Source organism: Phocoena phocoena, chromosome 7, assembly GCF_963924675.1.
Source record: "Phocoena phocoena chromosome 7, mPhoPho1.1, whole genome shotgun sequence".
Taxonomy (NCBI): domain Eukaryota; kingdom Metazoa; phylum Chordata; class Mammalia; order Artiodactyla; family Phocoenidae; genus Phocoena; species Phocoena phocoena.
Window position 1 is genome coordinate 112,441,587 of NC_089225.1, and position 22,276 is coordinate 112,463,862.

Genomic DNA, 22,276 nt, shown 5'->3' on the forward strand with positions numbered 1-22,276 from the left:
CACGGCTCATCGCCCGGCCCCGCTCACTGCCGACACTGCGGGCTGTGGGGCGGCCGCTCCTCTGCATCCTGAGCACTGTGATGGGCACACAGCGGGCGCCCCATCCACCGAGGCAGTCAGTACCGGCCTAGCAGCCCCTGCAGGCCACGCTGCGCGGGGATCCTCTCAGCCGCAGGCCCAGACTTAGCACACGGCCAAACGAGTGGAGGCAGGAACAGCGCGCAGAGAACCCGGCCCTTCGGTGCGCAGGCTCGGAAACTGACTGGGCGACCTCGCCCCCGGTCGCCGCTGACCAATCAGCGTGGGTCGCTAGATCCGTGCCCGCCCCAGGCCGTGCCCTCAGCCAATGAGAGAGGCCCGAGAGGCCGGCCGCCGAGCCCAGCCCCGGCTCTGCTGTTCGCCTGTCAGGCTCCAAATAAAGTTCTTCGGGGCTTTGAATTTTTTTTTTAAAGCGCCCTCTGCAGTCTCGGCCGCCGCGGGCGAGAGCGGCCGAGTCCCCGCCCCGCCACTTCCGGTCTCGCCGCCCGGAGCCGGTGCGGCTGTGAGGGGCTGCGTTTCGCCGCCGCCGGCCGGCCGGGCATGGTGTTGGGCGCCGGGCCCGCCTCGCCTGTCTCGGGGTGCCCAGGTGAGGAGCGCGCGGCCGTGCGGTGGGCGAGGGGCTGCCACGGGCTGGAGGGTGGCTCGACTCCCGCGGCGCCGCTGCACCCGGCGGGCGGGCCGGAGGGCGGGCGGCGCCGGGGCCGCCACAGGCCGTGCGGGTCCTCACGACCGGGCGTCGGGGGCTGGAGGGCGGGCGGACGCTGCGGGGCTGGGTCCGGGGCGCTGGCCGCGGCCGGGCTCCAGGGGCAGCGCGCCCCGAGCCCGGACCTGTGACGGGAGCACACACGGCCTCGCTCGCGCCCGCCGTCGCGGGGGAGCTGCTAGCCGCATTGTCCGGGAGGAAACGCAGCGCCGAGTGGGCCCAAGGTCACCGGCCCGACGTGGCCGGCGGCAACGGGACTCGGACTTAGGCAGCCGGACTCCTGATCGTCTGGGAATCGGGCTAGGCCAGGGGGACGCTGAGGGTGAGGAGGAGCCCGGCTGCCGCCTCGCCAACTTGCCTGCGGCTTCCCCACAACCGGGGGCGACCACGGCTGGTTTGGAGGGTCTTCCCGGGCCAGAGGAGCGGGGAGGACATCTTGGACCGATCCGTACGGCCAAGTTTGGTGTGTAATCTTGGGTGTGGCCCCACCCTCTCCCTGGGTCTCAGTTCCGTCATCCGTCCCACGAGGGGATCGGGTCCGCCCTTCTGCCTTCCCTCCAGCGCCGGAGTGGGGTCAGGATGGACTGGAGTGGCCGGAGAAGGCTTCTTGGAGGAGAGGTAGGAATCTGGGTGGTCATCTGTTATCCTAAAGAAGCAGCAGGATTAGGTGGTGAAGGGAGGGAGGGCATTCCAGACCTGGATGTCAGGGTGAGCAGAAGCTTCCAGAAACGAGCGGGGTGTTGTTGAGGAACAGGGAGGAGGCCCACCTACCTTGTGCAGAGGATTCATGGCTGAGTAAGGGGATGAAGGTAGGGGAAGGGCACGGGTGGGGGAGATGTTCAGAGACATAAATCATCACCAGGCTAGGTGGTGCAGGGCTAGACATACCTGCTGCTCAGGTAGTAGGCAGGGCAGTGCAGGAGGAGGCAGGTTTACTGCTCAGGTAAAAGGGTTGGGCTCCAAAGGTCATCAGTCAGCCAGCCATGGAGCCAGGTGGGAGGTTCCTTGGGCCCTGACAGTCTAAAGGAGAAGGGTGAGGTGTGGGCTTTTTTGTGTCCTGATCTGGGCCTCTTTGGCTGGAGAAGTTGGTTGTCCCCTAGTGACCTGCAGTTCCATCTTTTACACTTAGATTGGGACTTGTCTAGGGCAGGAAGAATCGTAAATGAGGAGGTCCTCACCCTGTGAGCTGACTGGCCCCTGCACGGGTGACAGGGCCTGATTTTGCCACTATAAGCAGGAACACTGAGTCAGTACTGCTCGATGATGAGCCTAGTAAATACGGCACATCAGAATCTTCTCTGAACAGTCTGCAAGCAAGTCCCACCCAGAGGAAGAACTTAAATGAGCCAATTACAACTTGTGGAATTTAGAGACTGAGGGTGCTGTTACCGAAAATGCTGCCCTAGTCAAAGTGTAATTTGCAGTAAAGGGGAAGTTTAGTTTTAAATCAGGTCTTCAAGGGGCGAAGCATACTGAAGAAAGACGAGAGAATTCTGCAGCCAACTGCAGGTGTTCAGCTAACCTGACAGCTTGAATGATTATTTTCGTTCAGATCTCTTTGTACAGAGTTAAATTAGCAGCTGTGTAGCATCCCCCGATTAGGCCTTTGCTTTATCCCTAAAGTGGTGTGTGAAAATGATACAGATGGTGGAGAAATAGATGGTCATTATATACTTAGATTTCATAGAATGTTAGGAAACTAAGTTTTGTCTTCAACAGGAAACAGACGCCAGTGTTTGCTTTGATACCTTGCATAGTCAGTGTCCTGTGTACTTTATTAAGGGCCACAAACTTGTTGACGATTGAAAACCAGGAATCTGACTCTAAATGGAATTGAGTATGGGGCATACTCTGCCCACAGAGAAGAATTCGGTGTGGGGTAGGAGTATAAGAGAATTAAGCAGAGTCCTCAGACTGCAGCCACACAGAAGAGTGTTTTGGTGTGAGCCTTTCTTTGTATGAGTGAGTCTTGCCAGGACCCTCTGAGCAGCTCCTTCGGTGCGGGTCTGCAGGGAGCTGGGTGCGGACCAGTCATGTGCCCTAGGATCCCCTTTCTGTTGGGCTCTTTATTATGCTTTCCTAGGGTACTGCCTACAGAACTCTCTTTACACACGCTGTGCTTTTATTGCTTGACGTGTTTGTATTACCAGGGTCAGCTAGAGGATAGAAACCAAGGGGACTTCGTGATAGACGCATATCTTGGCCCACCATCAGGCGACCCTGTCGATGTGGTGAGAGTGATGTGTTCAGGTGTGGGTGCCTGGCAGTGGGCTTGCTGGGGAGGCAGACCCTGCTTTGGGATCCAGCTCTGCTTGAGAGATTCCTGGCAGGATCGTTCGGGGGCCGCTGAGCAGGGGGGTGCTGGCTCTAGCTGGTGCTGCTGTGTCTGGTAGCTTGTGGGCTGGAGCCTCCACAGGAGCTCCCGACTCCGCGCCCCGCTCCCCCCGCCCCGCCCTCCCTTGTGAGGGGGCTTGGTAAACGGAACCGGTAGTCCCTGCCCTGGGTGAAGCTGGGAAGGTGTGTGTCCATCGGTGATGGTCCTCTCCGTGGGTCCAGCTGAGGTAGAGTGGGAGTAAAGAAACTAGCGATGGTTTGGTTTCCCTTTTTTTTTCAATTTTATTGAGGTATAACTGAAGTACACTAAACTGTACATAAACTATGCAATTTGATCAGTCTTGATGTACGTATATACCCCTGAAACCATCACCACGTTTGAGATAAAAACATTCCCTTCGTCTACACGAGGGAAACTAGTGTTTCGTGGTGACCTCTTCTAGCAGCTGAGTGGCCTCAGACAACCCAGTTCCTGGGCCCTGGTTGTCCCAGAGTCCACATCCATAAAATAGAGTGGGAGTCAGGGGAGAAGTCCTTTGCAGGTTTGAAATTCTAGGAGCTTGTGAGTGCTTATGTGTAATAGAACTATCTCTTGAAACATTTAGACCAGTGACTCCTCTTAAAAATTATTTATTTATTTGTTTGTTTATTTATTTATTTAGGCTGCATTGGGTCTTCATTGCCGCGCGTGGGATTTCTCTAGTTGTGGCAAGCGGGGGCTCCTCTTCGCTGTGGTGCGTGGGCTTTTCATTGCCGTGGCTTCTCATTGCAGAGCACGGGCTCTAGGCACGCAGGCTTCAGTAGTTGTGGCACGCGGGCTCAGTAGTTGTGGCACATGGGCTCAGTAGTTGTCGCTCATGGGCTCTAGAGTGCAGGTTTGGTATTTGTAGCGCGTGGGCTTAGTTGCTCTGCGGCACGTGGGATCTTCCCGGACCAGGGCTCGAGCCCGTGTCCCCTGCATTGGCAGGCGGATTCTTAACCACTGTGCCTCCAGGGAAGTCCCCAGACCAGTGACTCTTAAAGGGATTAGATGTGTGTGTGTTTGTGCATAGGTCCTGTACACTTCAGAAAGTCATATTCAATATGTTGTTTTCATGGTACAAATAATAGAAAATTAAATCTTACAGTCTTTGTGGGGTGGGGGAATACACAGAAGATGGTGTGAAAAGCTATGTGAGGGACCTGGGTTAAAATGGTTAAAAATACTGATGCGGGGAGAGTTATTCTTATAGTTTGGCTTTCAGGATCTTGGCTTCAGCCCCTGGCTGGCAGTGCAGAGGCTGCACGATGCCTGGAGTTTCCTGTAAAAGACGTGAACCAGCGGGAGTTTGTCAGAGCTCTGGCAGCCTTCCTCAGAAAGTCCGGAAGCTGAAAGTCCCTGAATGGGTGGACACTGTCAAGCTGGCCAAGCATAAAGGGCTCGCTCCCTACGATGAGAACTGGTTCTATACACGAGCTGCTTCCACAGCACGGCACCTGTACCTCTGGGGCGGCGCTGGGGTTGGTGCCATGACCAAGATCTATGGGGGGGCGTCAGAGACATGGTGTCATGCCCAGCCACTTAAGCAGAGGCTCCAAGACCCGTCGGGTCCTCCAAGCCCTGGAGGGGCTGAAAATGGTGGAAAAGGACCAAGATGGGGGCCACAAACTAACACCTCAGGGACAGAGAGATCTGGACAGAATCGCTGGACAGGTGACAGCTGCCAAGAAGAAGCATCAGAACAAATGATGCTGGGTTAATAAATTGCCTCATTCGTAAAAACAAACAAAAAAACAAGATCTTGGCTTCAAACTAAAAGTTCTGTGCTTAGGTCATGTTTTCCATCTGGAAGTTTTTAGATCATTTTCTTTTGAAAATGATCAGAGTGGTATTGAAAGGAAATTACATTAAAGCAACAAAAGAAATTATGAAAATATTGAGCTGGTGACCAATTTTTGTCCTCAATCAAAAGAAGTTCCAGGGCTTCCCTGGTGGCGCAGTGGTTAAGAATCTGCCTGCCAATGCAGGGGACACGGGTTCGAGCCCTGGTCCGGGAAGATCCCACATGGCGCGGAGCAGCTAAGCCCGTGCGCCACAACTACTGACCCTGCACTCTGGAGCCCGTGATCCACAACTACTGAACCCCTGCGCCTAGAGCCCGTGCTCCGCAGCAAGAGAAGCCACCACAGTGCGAAGCCTACGCACCACAATGAAAAGTAGCCCCCGCTCGCTGCAGCTAGAGAAAGCCCGTGCACAGGAACGAAGACCCAACACGGCCAAAAATAAAAAATAAAATTTAAAAATTAGAAAAAAAAAAAAAAACTTGCAGAATTCCTCTCCAACTGGTAAAGCAAGCAAGAAGAGTTAGGAGGCCTGTCAGATGAATGGCGGTTTATGTTAGAAACAGAAGGCAGATTCTAGAGGACAGTTCTATCTGTCAGTAAACATCGCTGACATCTTTAGTCCTTTCTCCGAAGCAGTCAAGTGCATCACCTATTTTTGGTCTTTATTATCCTTCCCAGTGAGCTGTCAGTGAGGGAACCTGAAGCATAGGTGGGTTGGAAGTAGCCAAGTGAAAAGAATCTAGTTTGGAGCATTAATTGTAACTTAACTATGTTGCTGTTGCCTAACAATATAAATACAGTACAACGTAAATAAATGTGAAGATGCTTATTAAGGTTCTAGCCACACCTTTATTAAAGGAAGGGGGAAAGAAAGCACTGCGGTGCTCCCTCCTCACCGGAGGTGGACACTCCCTTCAGTCTGTGCTGGGCCAGGCCCTGGGGCCACACCCTCAGGTGCATGGTCCACACAGCAGGGATGGGCAGACTTACCAGTGGACAGCGGTGGGCCTACGTGAGGCCCATCAGCAGAGGTTGCCCTAGACCATGAGCGCCCAGGAGCATTGCCACTGCTACATCCCGGGGCCTGGCGCCCAGTGAGTGTTAAATGCTTGGCTCTCCCTTGTTGAATTTTCATTCATACTTTAAAACATCAGATTTAGAGAGGCATAGAGATTATCCAAATTCATTATGAAGGAATGCAGTGTTATTGTATCTCACATGCTAAATTTTTCTGTAATTAAATTATGGGAAAAATATTAAAAACCACCTTACATCATTGTCTTCACTGTCCAGTCACTGTCTTAACCTGCTTTTGGCCTTTCAGGATAAAGGTAGCAGTGATGCTGACGCTGGCAAGCAAACTGAAGCGGGATGACGGTCTCAAAGGGTCCCGGGCGTCAGCCACAGCCTCCGACTCCACTCGGCGGGTTTCTGTGAGAGACAGGCTGCTTGTCAAAGGTAATGACCATCCATGTGAGCTGTTTTTCTATCCCATAACAAAATGAAGTCTGCCTGGAGGCTCTTCTGGGATAGGAAGCAGCCTGTGGTTGAATAGAAGTACCTGTTTGAAAATATTTTGAAATATAATTGCTGTCACATACAACAGAAGAACTTTGTACTCTGCACACACTATGGGAATGCTGATGGCAAGAAAACGGTATTAAAACTGGTGTGTCTTATGCCCTTGGGATGTTCTCTGTAGGGGCTGCCAGAATGCTAGGAGAAGGAGTAAGGTACTAGGAACCAGCCGACTGACGACTCTGGTCTCAGTGCGGTCATTATCCGGCTGGTGTGTGTGTCGGGGTGGGGAGTCGGGGAGGTTCTTCCTTTCTGGACTCCTCAGCAGCAGAGTGTCTGACCTGTAAAGGGAGGGACTGGAGATCGGTAGTCTCTTAGGATCCTTCTCTCTTTTATGTATTCACAGCCTGAGGGCAGCCTTGTGCAAAATTGGTTCTTGTCCCAGAATTAATAATAGAGTGTCCTAGAGCAGCAGTCTTTGGAGAAGGGTTACGTGATGTGTGTGTGTGACTGTGCGAGTGTTTGTGTGGAACTTTTGCATGTATCTGTTGAACAGACTTACAACTATTGAGTGCAAAGGCAGTTTCCTAGGGTCATGAGGACCAGGAAAGATCTAACAGTTTCTGCCTTGAAGGAGCACTCTACTTTATGACACGTGTACATTTTTTAAGTGTAAGGAGCTAGGAAGCACGGAGGGTTAAATGATTTGTTAGAACTGTCCGTTTTCATGTTGTGTTAGGTGGACACGGTGGGGGTGGCTGCCATCTGCATGTCCGGGAACAGATCTGCTGGTGGGAGACCTGGTGTTTATGAATGCCCCGTGTTGGGCCTGCTCAGAAGCAAAGCACGGCTGCGTTTGGGAAGGGGTGGGCACAGGAGACGCTGGGTTCCGGGACGGGTCACTGGTGTACCCTCCCCTGTTCTTCCTCTGCCCCTGGATCGTGACTGAGCTCTGGCTTTCCCAGCCTGATGGGTGATAGGTTAAAGATGGAGTCAGAATCGTTTTTGACATTTTGGCAAAATACCTTCTGTGTCAGGGAGAGCGTTAGACGGTATTGAGTTTGTTACAACACAGGAAGGTTCACCCTGCGGGGTCTGGGGCTGTGGCCTGGGCTGCAGTCCCTCACTTGGGTGGCCTGATAGGACTTGAGTCTCTTTCCTGGGTGCTGGCTCAAGGGTTCCATCTGCAGAGGAAGCCAGGAGCCAAGCAAGCCAGGGAAGGGGTTTGACGCGTCGGTCAAAGTCCTTCAAGGGGAGGGTGTTCTAATGCCAGGGAGTTGTGGTGAGGAAGGGGGTTGCAGCTGAGGAGGAGCGGGGGGGAAGCTGGCAAATGGACGGCGCCCTCTTCTTTCCCGCCTCCTCGTCACGGCTGACAGCAGCACTTGTCTGCTGAGCGCCTGCGGCCAGGCCCTCTGTTGGGTACTTTATGGGGGCAGCTCTTGTTTGACTTTTGCTAAGCCTTGCCAGGTGGGTGGTTCATTTTACAGCTCAAGAACTGAGACTCAGAGGCTCAAAAGCTTGTCCAGGTCACAGCTCTATTGCAGCAAGACAGCCAGACCCACATTTGGGGGTAGGGCAGGCACTTGGGGAACAGACCCAGCAAGCAGAACCCGAAGGAGCAGAACAGAAGTGTGAGTCCCCAGAAGAGAGAACTCAGGGAGGCACAGAGGCTCCACCACACGCCCTCCCGCTCAGGGATTCCCTGAGAGCTCTCAAAGGACTCGAGGCCCTGACGCAGCCCAGGGGAGCCCCCTGAGGCCCATGGAGCTGGACTCTGCCCCAGCTCCTAGGACAGGAGATGTCTTTGGCTGGGTTTACAGGACCCAGCTGAGGTCCTTTGATTTTGTGAGGCTTTTCAAGGAGAGGTGCAGAACCTCCTCGAGAGGCCACCTGTTTCCATTCTCCCAGAGACACTGGGGATTATTAGGTTTCTGGGCCCAGAGCACTTGCAGTTGGTGGGTGGTTGTGTACCAAGGCTCGGTGTAACACGCTCCGCATGTGGCCCGCTCTCCATCTGCCTCGGGGGTGGCCAGGCCAGTGTGGGCGGGGCTGGCTGAGTGGTGAGTAGTTTGGGCTCGTGGTGGAGGGTAGGTGGAGAGGAAGGGTGGGCCTGACCTGAGAGAGGAAGCTGTAACAGTGTACTAGTGTAATAAGGAACGCGCTGATGGCTGACGGTTGTTCGGTCTGCACCTAGAGCGCCCCTTCAGAATGTGGCAGCACCTTCATTCTGGGGATTTCTGATGGTCAGGTGGAGCCCGGCGGAGTCCATGGCTGTCGTGGGCCTGGTGAGGCACTTGGAGGGGTGGTTACTGTGAGAGTCCTTCCTAGCTGAAACTCCCCTTGGGGACTTTGAGAAAAGTCAGTTGTCCGGGTTCAGTGAGATGGCTGCAGTCAGGGCTGTCATCTGGGACTGGGGCTGTGGCTCATGTGAGAAGTTACTCCTGAGGATCAGTGAGTAGTAGAACCGTGTATTAATGCGTCTTTGGGACTCGGTGCCACGGGCTGGGTTCCGGGAGTGGGGAATTTGGCGTGCGGTGTAGTTATTAAAGGGTATCCTTGGGACTGACGCCTGTGGAGGGTGGTGGAGGAAGCAGGAGCAGGCAGAGGGAGAGGGAGAGCTCTGACGGAGGCCCCCTGACAGCCTCTGCTCCAGAGCAGGCGTGGCCCTTCACAGCCGTCCCCAGTCAGGGGGGATGGTCAGGCCCTCCTGCTCTGCTCGACCAGTCGTCAGACGGGTCTGGCCTGAGGTGGGGCTCTGGGCAGCCCACACAGTCCCTGGAAGGGTTGAGAGCTGAAGGCCATCTGCGGAGAGCCCTCGCTGAGAGGGCATCTGGGCCATGTGTCCATCGCCCAGAGGAAAGACCACAGACACTTAGAGGCAAAAATCTGTTTTTAGCTGGTCCGCTGCCATGCTTGACTGACCATGCATGGTGGAGATCTGGCTTGGTGCGGATGGCTGTAAGGTTAACGCGGGAGATCGGAGGTTGACAGGGACACCTGTCCCTAGTGGTGAGGACCAGGGGTAGCTGCAAAACTGAAGCTTCTGTTCCTTTTCTTGGGATAGTGAGCCCAGTTCTGAAGGTGACGGGTGGAGTCAGCTGTCCTGGAATACTGTGGCCTGCCTCGGAGCAGCTGGCCAGTGTGAGGCTCTACCACACTGGCACCTTGGCCATACCAGCTTTTCATTTGCACCCCTGGGGTCATTCTCAAGGACATCCTCCAGGCTGCAACTGGAGAGATGCTTGCAGCAGCAGTCCCTGGAGGGTATAGAACAATCAGGTGTTTCTGGGCGAGGACTGAGGGCTGCTGTCTGCCCTGAATCCCGGGAGTCGGGGACACTGGGGAGAGAGCGTTTCAGATCTGCGCATTTCCTTTTGGCCCCACCTCAGGCCTGGGCCTCTCTGGGAGCCATCACCGGTGCTTTCAGCCACAGGGCAGCGGGCCCTGCGTTTCCGGTGGACCCTTGTGGTTCCTCCGAGTCCGTCAATTTCTGAGTGATGATGCTCCCCACCTTCCAAAAAAGCCCCTGGGCAGAATGACCTCCTTTCTTGTCTGTCTTAAGCTTGGCACTTTTCATATAATGGGAACGTGATTGTGTGTCTCCCTGTCCTTTGACTTGTTCACGTGACAAAGATTTTAGTGCCTGGTGTGTGCCAGCCTCCTGTTAGTGGCCCCTGAAGACCTCAAGGGGCTCCAGGCAGGCTGGCAGGAAGCTTTTGCTAAATGTGGAGATTTGGAATTGAGCTGACTGAGTTCAGGGCCAGGGCTGGAGCTGGGAATGAATCTATAGCCATTGTCCCATCAACCCCTGTGCTCCATGTGGCTCCTGGTGTTCTCTTGTTTTAGCCGCTGTGGCGGCTCTCCATACTCTGAGCCTACTCTGCAGAGCAGAGAGGCCTGGCTGCCCTCCTGCATGGGCTTCCCAGCATCCAAGGTGCAGGTGTCTCCACGAGGTGCCACACGGGGCCTCCTTTGGCTGAGCACTTCTGTGTCCACATGAGCGGTCTGGTCATGTGGTATAGGAACGGCTCCGGTTCAGGGTGCTTCCTGGAAGAGTGGGCAAAAGAGAACCATTTATTGTTCTCCAGAGCTGCTCTCTCCATGCCAGGCCCTGCCCAGGACTCTGGTGGTGGGCTCAGGGTTGGCTTGTCATGTTGGCAGGGTATTCAGAGCATTTAGCAGCATTTGAAGCTGTGGCTGTGTGTTCCAATATGTGTTCTAAAAACGAGGGCAGTGGCCCAAAGAGGAGTCGTCCTGCTAACGTGGAGTAAGGCAGCTGGCCCAAGCCTAACCTTTAAATGCTTGGCTGCAGGGTTAAACACCACTGAAACTGCCCAGGGAATTTGGTGGCCCTCAGGTGTGCCGGATAGCCCAGGAATGGGGTGGGCAGGGAGGATCTGTAGAAGACACGTGAGGGCTCAAGTCAGCTTCGTCTGCTCATGTTGAAAGTGGGTGATACAAGGCTTGGGGATCCATTCCCAGAGACTGGGCTACGGGGGCTGTGCTGGTTTTCGGGGTTACATCCTAGCTTCCCCAGAGTGTGGACGGAGGGGGCCGTGAGTACTCTGGGCCTGCACTCTGCAGTGTGCTGCTAGAAGGCCCTTGGACTGAGTGGAAGGGCTGATGTGGGGCTTGGTGGGGCTCTTGGGCAGTAGCCATGCCATCTCTGGGAATAGGATGATGCTGCTGGGGCAACTGTCTCCCCCATAAGGGCACTGTGCATGGATGCTGGTGATGCAGAAGAGGTGCTCAAGCCATAAAGACAGAGGAGGCTGAGAGATAAAGTTCGAGTTCAAGAAATTGAAGAGGTAGTGGCTCAGGTGGAAAGAGGTAATCAAGTCTCATGGGACATAGCTGCCAGCTCTTCTTGGGTCAAAGGGCACAGCTGCCCTGCCTGGTGTTACCTGATGGGGCTCGGAGCTGGCTCTGTGCTAAGAACCATCTGCATCCATGATTGGCCGTTGTCTTAGTCCGCTCAGGCTACCGTAATAAAAGACCATAGACTGGGGGGCTTAACCAGCACACGTTTATTTCTCATGGGTCTGGAGGTTGGAAAGTCCAAGATCAGTTCCTGGTGAGGGCCCTCTTCCTGGCTTGTAAGCACCTGGTGTCTTTTCCCATAAGGGCATGAATCTCGTCATGAAGGCCCCACCCTCCTGACCTCATTTGACCCTAATTACCTCCCGAAGGCCCCACCTCATACCATTACATGGTGGGTAGGGGTTTAGGGCTTCAGCATAAGAACTTGGGCGGGGGACGCGGTTCAGTCCTCAGCACCTTTGGAATGCCTCAGTCCCCAGCTGTCTGAGGAGAAAGGCTCCTCGTGTCTCAGGATTTTCACACTGAGAGTACTGCCATCCTGCTGGCAAGTGTGCTTGTTTGTCGAGCATTTCCTGAGCACTCCAAGTGTGCCAAGCTCAGGCCCAGGCACTGGGGTCCCAGGGCTGGGTCAGAATCTACAGCCCCCACCACCAAAAAGGCACAGGTTCAAGTGGCAGGCGGTGCGGAAACAGCTAGAGCGCTGTGTTGTGGGCAGCCTACGGCAGAAGGGGGTGAGTACGTGCTGTGTGGGGGCCATTGTGGTAATGGGGCGGATTTTGTAGTCTGAGATTTCAGGGCAGTCAGTCGTGCTTCAAGTGGGCTCTGTGGTGTGATGTGTAGTTGGAAAGGAGAAGCGTCTAATTTCTCAGGAGGAAGTTGTGCAGCCACTTAAGGTGCCCGGTGCCTCCCCAGAGGCCGGGCCCGTGAGCCAGAGAGGTGTTAGCATCTTTGGAACAGGCGCGACTCTAGCAGGTTAAAGATATCTGAACTTCTTGTTACCTTCCAGGTGGGGGTAGTGTCCTTTGGGCAGTGAGGTTATACAGGGGAGGACTGCTGCTTTGCCAAGAGGCCTCTTGAGCATGTAAAGCAAATCACTGGTTTCTTTGGTCATAGTCTGCTTGTAGGTGGATTCTGAGGTTATTACTATCGATGTCAATGAATTATTATTTGCCATCATTTAACTACTTGTCATTTGTGACAACTCCCTGAGAGGAACACTGCGTGGTAGTTCGTTTATCTTCCATACTGGGCTGGACTAAAATGCCAGGCATCTTTAGTGAAATCCTTCTGCCCCCAAGGTCGTATTCCTTGCCCACTCTGGTTCTTGGACCAGAAGTCTGCAGAGGCCCTGACTGTGGTGGGGGTCATCACTGGACTAGGTCTGAGGGCTCTCGTCTTTGGAGTTGAATTCTAGACCACAATGTGAAATTATTGAATCCGTCTGTGTAAATTAGCTGTGTGTAAATAGTTTAGCTTGGCAAAGTAGCCTACAGCAGTTTCTGTACCTGGAGGAATAAAACATTCAGAGACCTAGGCCCCAGCTAGGACTTTTGGTGTAATTGGTCTGGATAGGGTGGGGTGGCAGGGTTTGCTCAGCAGGTGCTAGGTTGTGGGGATGGGTACACAGCTCCAAGTTTTACTAAAAATCATTGAATTATACACTTAAAGTTGGTCTATTTTATAGTATGTAAATTGTACCTCACCAAAGCTGTTTACTAAACAAACAAACAAAAGCAAAAAAGTTCCCCAGATGATTGTGTGCAGCCAGGGCGGAGAGCCCCTGTCCTCCAGCGAGCCGCCCTCTGGCCCGGAGCCTCTCACCCACACTGGGTCCTGGAATGCAGCACCCGCTTCTGGCGCTCAGTCACCACGGCACCCCGCTCAGCGCATCCCTGCCCTCCTGTGTCCGGGCCTCACCTCTTCCCTGTTCCTTGGCAGTAGACTGTCTTCGCAGATTTTGCACTTCTGTCATGTGGCCCCATTTCACATCCTCTGGGCATGTTTTCCATTTCACTGGGTTTTTGTAAAACTGAATGACCAGAGTTCTCATGACAGGAGTCAGGCTAGGCCCGCCAGAGAAAACTGGGTTCCAGTGGCCAGCATCAATCTCTCAAAAGAAGGGTCCTCAAGAAGAGTTTCTTGTGAATTCTTATCAACAAAAAGTTAAGTAATAGTGTAATAAATATGTAAATAGTATTCACCTTAAAACCATCTAGATTTAATTATATGGATAGCATTTATTTAAAAGTGATTAATATGCATGACTCATTTGATAAGAGGTGTGCTTTTTTGATAAAATGAGTGCCCTGTGTGGGCTGTTGGAGCAGAGCCTGGCTCGGACCCCATCCTGGTCGGAGGGCCGGGGTGGGTGGCCTCAGAGTGTTTCTTTACCCCGTGCCCTGCTAGAGTGAAAGGCGAAACTAAAGGTCACCATGGTCGTTGTAAGTACGATGCTGGTGAACCTTCCATAGGATCTTCATCATTTTGTTTTAAGTGCATATATTCTAGTGTACCATAGCACAAGACTGCCAGGACTGCAGTCCTTAGCTCCTCCCTCCTCTGCCTCACCTCACTTGTCTGGATACCCATCCCGAGTGCCTGGAACCCAGAGCTAATACATTTAGTGGGCCACCCGTCTCTACCGAGATTCTCAGCTAGCTGAGGTCAGAGGCCTGTGCCTTTCCTAAACCTTTAGCCTCAAAATAGCCATCTGTCAGTCTCCCCACTAACGCACTCAGCTTTACAAACATTGTGGCCTCTCCCTTCCCACCCATTCTCCCCCTCTCCACCCCCTGCTCTGCACTTGAAGGAGTCATTTGCTTCTTAGTGTTCTGTAGACTGGTTTCCTCTTTCCACTTACCTTCCTGTTGTTGTTGCTGTTGTTTTTTACATCTTTATTGGAGTATAATCGCTTTACAATGGTGTGTTAGTTTCTGCCTTATAACAAAGTGAATCAGTTGTACATATACATATGTTCCCATATCTCTTCCCTCTTGTGTCTCCCTCCCTCCTACCCTCCCTATCCCACCCCTCCAGGCTGTCACAAAGCACCAAGCTGATCTCCCTGTGCTATGCGGTTGCTTCCCACCAGCTATCTACCTTACTGCCAACAAACACATGAAAGAACGCTCAACATCATTAATCATTAGAGAAATGCAAATCAAAACTACAATGAGATATCACCTCACACCGGTCAGAATGGCCACCTTCCTGTTGTTTTGAATGCCCTCAGCAGGGTCCGATCCACATCCCGTGGCCTTTGCCTCAGGCCTCATTCCCCTCGGACCAGTCTGTCCTCTGTACTGAATCATTCCTACTGTTCCTCCTGTCTCTCATCGGTGACTTTCCCTGCTCCTGTCCTCTGCTTTCTGCCAAAGTTCTTTCTTCTCACCAGTCTCTCCCCTTCGTTGGTCTCATGACGTCAGGTGGCATCACTCTGCAGGGGCGCCCCAGCCCTGGTCGTGCACCCAGACTTCAACTCTCCCACCCGCCCCCCTCAGCTTCCTCAGCCCTCAAGCCTCGGTGCCATCTCTGATTGACACACACACACACACACACACACACACACACACACACACACACACACGACAGTTGGCAGAGCCTTCTGTCCTCTTTGCTGTTAGGCACGCTGGCTCTCCCCACCTCTGCTGAGTCCTTGCTGCCTCTCAGAGCACCCACCTCCCAGGTTGCCTGGCCTCCGCTTAGGTGTCCTCTTGAGGCAAAGCTTAGGAACTTTTGTTCAGAAACCTCCGCTGGCTCCTGTTGCTGCAGAATAAAGTGGAGAATTCTGCGCCCTCCACCATCCTGGCCCTGGTTTTCCACCTTGTTTCCCATTGCTCTGGCTGCACTGCATACTGTCTGGTTTCTGTGCTTGTCTGCGTTCTGTGCTTTTGCACATTGCTAACTTATCTCCTTGAAATACCCTTTTCCCCACCTCTGTGGGACTGCATTCTACTGGTTCTTTAACGCCCAAATTGAGAACCTCCTCCTTCCTTTAGTCTCCGCAGCTGGAGAGTCGCCAGAGCACGTTATGTTATGTCAGAGGCGCAGACGACTTGCCTGCCCGGTTTCTTCTGGGTGCTCCCCCAGACCTCAGCTCGTTAATAGCAGGATTGGTGGGAGCTCTGCAGCTTTGTCCTGGCAGAGGGGTGCTGGGCTTGAATGCTGAATGAGTGACGGATAGAAGAGGTCCCAGAGGAGAGCGCTAGGAATAAGGAATGTAGCTCCATGGAGGAGGCTTCCTTGGGTATCAGCTTGCCCACAGATGGCAGGGGCAGCACATGAGCCCCGCAGGAGGCAGAGAGTTTTCTCTCCCTGGAAAAGTTCTAGCGCAAACTGGGCAAGCCCTCACGGGAAGACAAATCCGGAAAAACTGGAAGAGGCAGAGATATAAATATAAATCAGATTTTGAGGGCAGTAGTTCCACTACTTGGGGGAACAAGATTTTCAAAAACGCTTTAGTGACTGTTTACCTATAGATAATTTCTATGTTAATTTTGAGTAGTTTTCATTCACGCGAAAGTAAAATTTCCAGGGCCCTCAACTGCACTTGCTGGCATCCTGCAAGTCACTTTGTATCTCTGAAAGCAACTTCCTGGCTTAAAGTCTAAACTTTAGACCAAATGTAGATTTCTGTTAGTTCAGGTTTGTTTGTTTGTTTGTTTGTTTTCTTCATTGTTCTGGAGGGAATTGCCAGTTTAGAGCTGGTGATTTTATGTGGAGCAGTTGGCTAATATTAACAATAATCTCTTTGTTTCTACAGAGGTCGCAGAACTTGAAGCTAATTTACCTTGTAAGTATAGCGCCCCACACATCAAATGCTGTGAAACAATTGCATGGAGAAGCTTGTTTTATGTTTTGATAACTTTGCATAGCAAAAAGCCCGTTTTATATGTATGTTAGGAATAAACAGGATTTTTTTTGAGGCTCTGATAAGAAGGAAAATGTAGCACGGCAGTACTTCCTCTCCTTACTGTTTGTTGCAGAGGTGCGTTTGGTTAGGGTTTGTTCCTCTTAACACAGCATTCTGTCCCACGTCCTCTTTTAGTGAAAAGGCATATAAATCAATGGTGGACAGTCCTATTTTTGTTAGTGACAGTACCATGTTTTTGGCCCGAGAAGTGCTTATTTGTCATTTATCATTGTGCCCGAGGTAGGACCCCTGTGCTGCCTTGATGTCTCCAGGTCGCCTCACCTTGCTAGGTCCTTCTTGCCCCAGCACACAGGGACTGACCGCGGGCCTCACTCTTCAGCAGGCCCGCTTACCAGCCAGTTAACTCCTGTGATACGTGTCAGTGTTTCTCTTTTCCCCTATCATTGATGCCTTCCCAAGCCATTATATTTTGTAAGACCATCAAAGTCTGAAAGCTTCGACCATTTTAGTATTTTTTGAAATTAGAACTTTTTATCATTATACTTGGTTAAGGCTGAATATATTTGTCAATATGAGTGAACTATTTTATACGTGGGTCTCCTAGTCTGGGCGAATGCTCGAGAGAGTTTGATACGGAGGCCATCTGATACAGGGTGAGAGAGGGCCCATCCCACCCTCCACCTAAAGTTGGAAAGATAATTGTGGGGTGCAACCCTTAAGTGGTTGTGTAATCAGTGTGTAAGGGTAAGTACATATTGTTCCTTGAAAAATTATTTTTAATATATAGTATTTATATATGAGTATAGTGGGTTGTGCTATAAAATATATTTTAGTGTAAGTCAAAATGTCTGGATTTTTGATTTCAAAGTTGCTTGACTTCAAAGTTTTCTTCTAGTCAGAACTAGAAGGAAATATCTTGGATTTCTATTAAACGGTTATCTTTCCACCTCCTGAAGTATTTACAACTGATTTGCTTTAAAACGTTCCAGGAAAACAAACAAATGACTGTGTGTGTGGGTAGGACAGACGAAGCAGGATTAGTAAAATACCGAAGCTGGGTGATGGGTTCATTATACTGGTCTCCCTCTTTTTCTCTATTCTTTTCAGATTATATAATAATCTAATAAGGTCCAATTAAAAAGGAAAATGAAGTAATCCTTCTATTTTCCACCCCCATCATATCTTCCCACTGGCCCTCCATCTTGAACATATATACACATGCAGACATTTAATCAAAGACCATAAAAAACTTCCAACTTACACCCAGTTTATTTTGTCCTTGTATGTTAATCTTACAGAGATTGTTGGTTTGTAACTAATAGAGTATAGTTTAGCTTTATCTAAATGTTTGGTTTAAAAACAATAAAACTATAATTGGCTTTCAAACCAGGACTTTAACTAAAAACCTTAGGTTTGGAAAAGGCATGCCCCATCTTCCTTGCCCTTATAGCTAAGATGTCAGATTTCTAAAACTACATGCTATATGCTTCCTTTCTCTTCTTCTCCCTGCCTATTCTCTCAAAGTGGGGGGACATATAAATCAGTTTATACAAGTAAGCCAGGCTTTCCAAAAGTATGCAACTCGCTAAAGAGGAAACAAGAAACCACCAAAGAATAGATCTTTACTATCTGATTAATAATCTTTCTAAAATATTAAGGCAAACAAAATAACTTGCCATATAGCAGTGCTGCTTAGTAATGATTCAGAACTAGTTCAGGCGCTCTGTTCATGTAAGTTTGTAGAGGTTTCTCTGTTTGCAAAAAGTAGAAGACATCTCTTTCAGATGGACGGAGATACCGTGAGAGCCTTAGCCTGTGCTTGCAGAGAGGAAAAGCTTAGTTCTGGAGTTTTAATAAAGCTGCTGCACTGAACTAAAGCAAGCTGACTTTTAACCTTTTGTTGTCATTGTTAGAACTTAAGACTTCTTTTTAGCTTTAAAATGTTTGGTTCTTTTTAGAAGTTTTATTGTTATTTTTAATCCATCTCGATAATTTCTTTATTCTTGGTGGGCCAGTCTATATTAGAAGGATTGATTTCTCCATCTGTACTTTTATTAAAACAAAGGAGAATACTAGACATTAAAAACAAATGGATGGTGCCAACTTTAACTAATCCATGAAACATTTCCTAAGCCCTTGTCATATGTTTCTGTTACATATATTTCACTAGAAAAATGGTGTTTATCTTTCCAAGTTAAGATTAGGAAAAACGAATGCCATTTAAATTATTCCACACAGTTCAAATGTGTGGTTTGGGTGAAAGCCTTGAACTCTTTGGCCCCTGGTTTCTTTATTTTGAAAACAAGGAAAATGACAATGTAATCTCTGAGACCCTTTCCTGTTCTTCTAGATGGAGTTACCTTTCACTCTGCAACTATTTTCTGAGGGATTAGTCAAAAAAAGAAACCCCACTAACAGTTTTGCATTGTTTTTATGTGTCATCTCTGGCATGTTCATGAAGTAATGAAATGAGGCATGAACTAGTTATTTTATTTTATTTTATTTTATTTTTTTGCAGTACGCGGGCCTGTCACTGTTGTGTCCTCTCCCGTTGCGGAGCGCAGGCTCAGCGGCCATGGCTCACGGGCCCAGCCGCTCCGCGGCATGTGGGATCTTCCCGGACCGGGGCACGAACCCGTGTCCCCTGCATCGGCAGGCGGACTCTCAGCCACTGTGCCACCAGGGAAGCCCATGAACTAGTTTTTAATTTGGGAACTAAACTTCCTTCTGTTGATAACCTGTGTGGTCTTGGGCCGGTCACTGAACTTCTCTGGACCTTCATGTCATCTCTCACAATTGATGATGTTAGATTAGATGGTCTCTAAGGCTGTTTCCAAGGCTAAATTTGAATTGTCCTATTTTTGATGAAAATCCATACCATGTAAAACTAGGCAGATATTTTCATCAGGACTTGTAAGAAATAGCGGACGACCCAAGGAATCTAGCATAATATTTTCCAGGTTTATAAAATACAGACAATTTCTACGTATATTCCCTCCACATTCCTTCAGTATTTATCCCTTGGGTATTTACCCCTCTTCTGCATCGTTGGTCTGAAGGAGGCAGATGTAGGATGTCTTGCCCTGTCTGCACCTCTGCAGTAGCTCTTCTCCAGTGGAACTACTTGGGTCTCCTGATCCAGACCGTTCTGGTTCAGTGCACATGTGATTAGAGTGTTGCCGTCCAAGTCAGCAGAGCATCCTGTCACCAGCAAACCAATCTGAATTATCGGTCGGGTTGTGAAGACATTAAAAAAAAAAAAAAGAGGGCTTCCCTGGTGGCGCAGTGATGCAGGGGACACAGGTTTGTGCCCCAGTCTGGGAAGATCCCACATGCCGCAGAGCCTGCATGTCCGGAGCCTGTTGGTCTGCAACAGGAGAGGCCACAACAGTGAGAGGCCCGCGTACCGCAAAAAAAAAAAAAAAAAAAAAAAAAGAAAGAAAAAAGAAAAGCCGTGGTCTGGGTGTGAGCTACCTTAGCTGGTACAGTTACTTTTAACTTCTCTTTGTTGTGGCGGGTACAGATGACTGTGATGCTGGGTGAACAGACCAGAAGTTTGGCCTGGGCTCTTTTTCTGGTTTTTCTATGTTTAGTTAGCCTTTACCCACATACATTAATCTCCTTGAGGTACGGTTTCTTCTTTTCAAAGTAAAGTAGCATCATTCTTGAAATTAATGGAAAGATCTCCATTTTTAGGGACCATTTAAAGGGTTAAAGATAACATCCCAATTTGGAACTAACTAATAAAAAACTGTAAGGAGGAAAACACAGAGCAAATATCACTGGTTTGCAACTTCAGCACACTGGCATAATTATTATTAAACAAATAGGGGAAATATACCGGTTTAGTCTGTAGACTCAGCACCGTTAAACTTTCCCATGTGTTTCAAAGTTAGCCTCAACGTAAGGACTGCTGCTAACTGTCAGACCTTCCTGACGGCCTGTTTCTTTTGCAGGTACGTGTAAAGTGTATTTTCCTGATCCAAACAAGCTTCATTGCTTTCAGCTAACTGTCACCCCAGGTAATATTCTTACATGTGTAAGTATTAAAGTGATTTTCCAACAGCAAATTCCAAAGGCTTTTGAAATCTATAATATTTGGTTTGATTTGTCCTCCAACTTTTTGAAAGTTATGACGGTAATGACCATTCCATATGAAGACAAGATACATGCTGTAGTCCAATAAAGCATAGGGAAGTGCTCTGAGGCATGTGGCGTGTGCCCAGTAACTAGGTGCAGACATTAACGCCCCCAGCGAATGACGCCGAAGGCTCCTGGTGTAGGGTGGAGAGTGTGAGCTCTGAGGACATAACTGGACCCAGATCCTGCTCTGCCATTTAGCAGCGGTGTGGCCGTGGCTGAACTGCTTAGGGACCTCTCAGCTGCAGCCCGCCCAGCCACAGAGTGGGGATCAAATAGAACCTATGTCGTGGGACCGTTTGGAGGATTAAATAGATAATGGGTGTGAAGCACTTCAGCCCGGCCTGTTACAGGCACCAGGAAGGAAGCAGGTTACCAGCTGTCCTTGTTAGCGCTGATCAAGTGTCCACGCTCCAAGTGCTCCGAGCTGGTAGGTGTTTCTCCTCGGTCACGCTGCGCAGCTAGAGGGAGGGCTTGGGTTTTTCCTGGTTACAGTGCCGCTCTGGGAGTTGCACGTTTCAACAGTGCAGCCCTCTGGCTTTATGTTGACAGTGGGTGTTACGGCCAGTGGAGCTGCTGTGGGCTGGGTGGTGAAGGAAGAAAGCAGGACAGAGGGAATTTACAAGAGGGGAAGCAGTGTTGTGGAGGAAGTGGAGGGTGTTATTTTATGTGGGGGAGGGAAAGGGAGTGAGAAACTGAGAATAATGAGTCACTAGCTAATTTAATTAAAAAGTGAAAGAATGCAGAATTTCAGTAGGTGGTAATGAACCCACAAATAACCCCTGGCATTGTCTCCCTGCAGGTAGGATGGTTTTTTCCCATGGAAGGTGTTGTACAGGAGAAATCCCATTTTCAAAACGTGCTTGAAAACTTTAAAAAATTCATTTAGTCTGTGTGGTGGTTCTACAGACGACTCTGGGGCGTATCCATAAATTCAGTCTGGTACCATTTCCATTTCTAAGATGAGTGAGCACTAGGGTAGAGATACTAACATCAGGACATCGTTGTCAGAAACGGGCGTTCCACAAGCCTGACCTCGAGAGAGGACTGAAGCTCAGGACTTGTAACTGTGAAGTGATGGAGGTTCTAACCATTCTTTGACCACCTTCATAAACACATTGCAAGCTCTGCCCGTTTTAGTGAGGGATACTGAGCACACCGTTTCCAGGTGACCAGAGGTCACCAGTGTGAATGTCAGTTACTCTCACCGTTAACCATTGCAGGGTGTTTTCAGAAACTGTGGCGATTAAGATCAGTCCTCTGTTTACTAAGTGGTCTCACACTTGAGGCTTTGTAGTAAAGATATTTTCCTCTCTCTGCCTTTTTGGGGCATTTGTGAGAGCTTTGTGATTCTCAGCTATTCAGAACCATGTTTGCTTTTGCCGGGCTTGTTACTGGCTTACATGAGTGAGTTTGTGTGGAGTCCAACCAGCCTCTGGATAGGTCTTGCTTTTGTTTGTTTTTTAACTAAATTGTTTTTACTAAATTACATGGATGTTGTTCTTATTGAGATTATGTCTATGACGCCATCTTTGATATTATTCTTGAAACTGCAGCACGATTGTTTGCTACAGTTTTTGTGTTCGCTCTTCCATCAGGTAAAGAAGGAATTTGTGTTTTGGTGCCTGTAACTGCTTAGTACTTGAGCATTTATATTTGTGGAAGTGCGCACATGGCGTTTTGTGTGGCGTGCTCTTCAGGTGCTGTGTGTGTGCCCATGTTGTGTGGTGTCAGTGACTCAGAAAGCTGCTGTGGCTCTTGTCCTTTGTTATTAAGTGAAGCGTGGCAGAGATCCGCCAACGCTAAAATCTTGCCCAACATCCTGGTTTTTTAAAAAACTTTTTGGAGTCGTGCTCTTCTTAGTTATTAAAGAAAAATAGGTCTAAGTAGTAAAGTTTTAACAGTATATGGAGCAGATGGTATTGAAACTGGCTCATTTGCAGCCAGTAATACTGGGGCTGAGTCTGAAAACTCAGTAATATAGAAGATCTAGATATTTAGGTGGTCAGGGCGGAAGAATTGCA

General features: G+C 49.9%; 1 protein-coding gene across 3 annotated transcripts in view; it reads left to right on the forward strand.

Moving 5' to 3' along the window:
• Positions 1-508: 508 nt before the first annotated feature.
• Positions 509-22,276, forward strand: part of UBE2F (ubiquitin conjugating enzyme E2 F (putative)) — a 51,933-nt gene continuing 30,165 nt past the window's right edge. Inside the window, exons 1-4 of one of the 3 annotated variants that reach the window (XM_065880506.1) lie at positions 509-625; positions 6,225-6,358; positions 16,002-16,031; positions 20,069-20,134. In XM_065880506.1, coding sequence (XP_065736578.1) covers positions 6,241-6,358; positions 16,002-16,031; positions 20,069-20,134 — 214 coding nt within the window. In that variant the 5' untranslated portion in view covers positions 509-625; positions 6,225-6,240. Of the gene's footprint in view, positions 626-6,224; positions 6,359-16,001; positions 16,032-20,068; positions 20,135-22,276 lie in introns of those variants that run through there. The other 2 variants (XM_065880507.1, XM_065880509.1) reach the window with 2 other exon arrangements.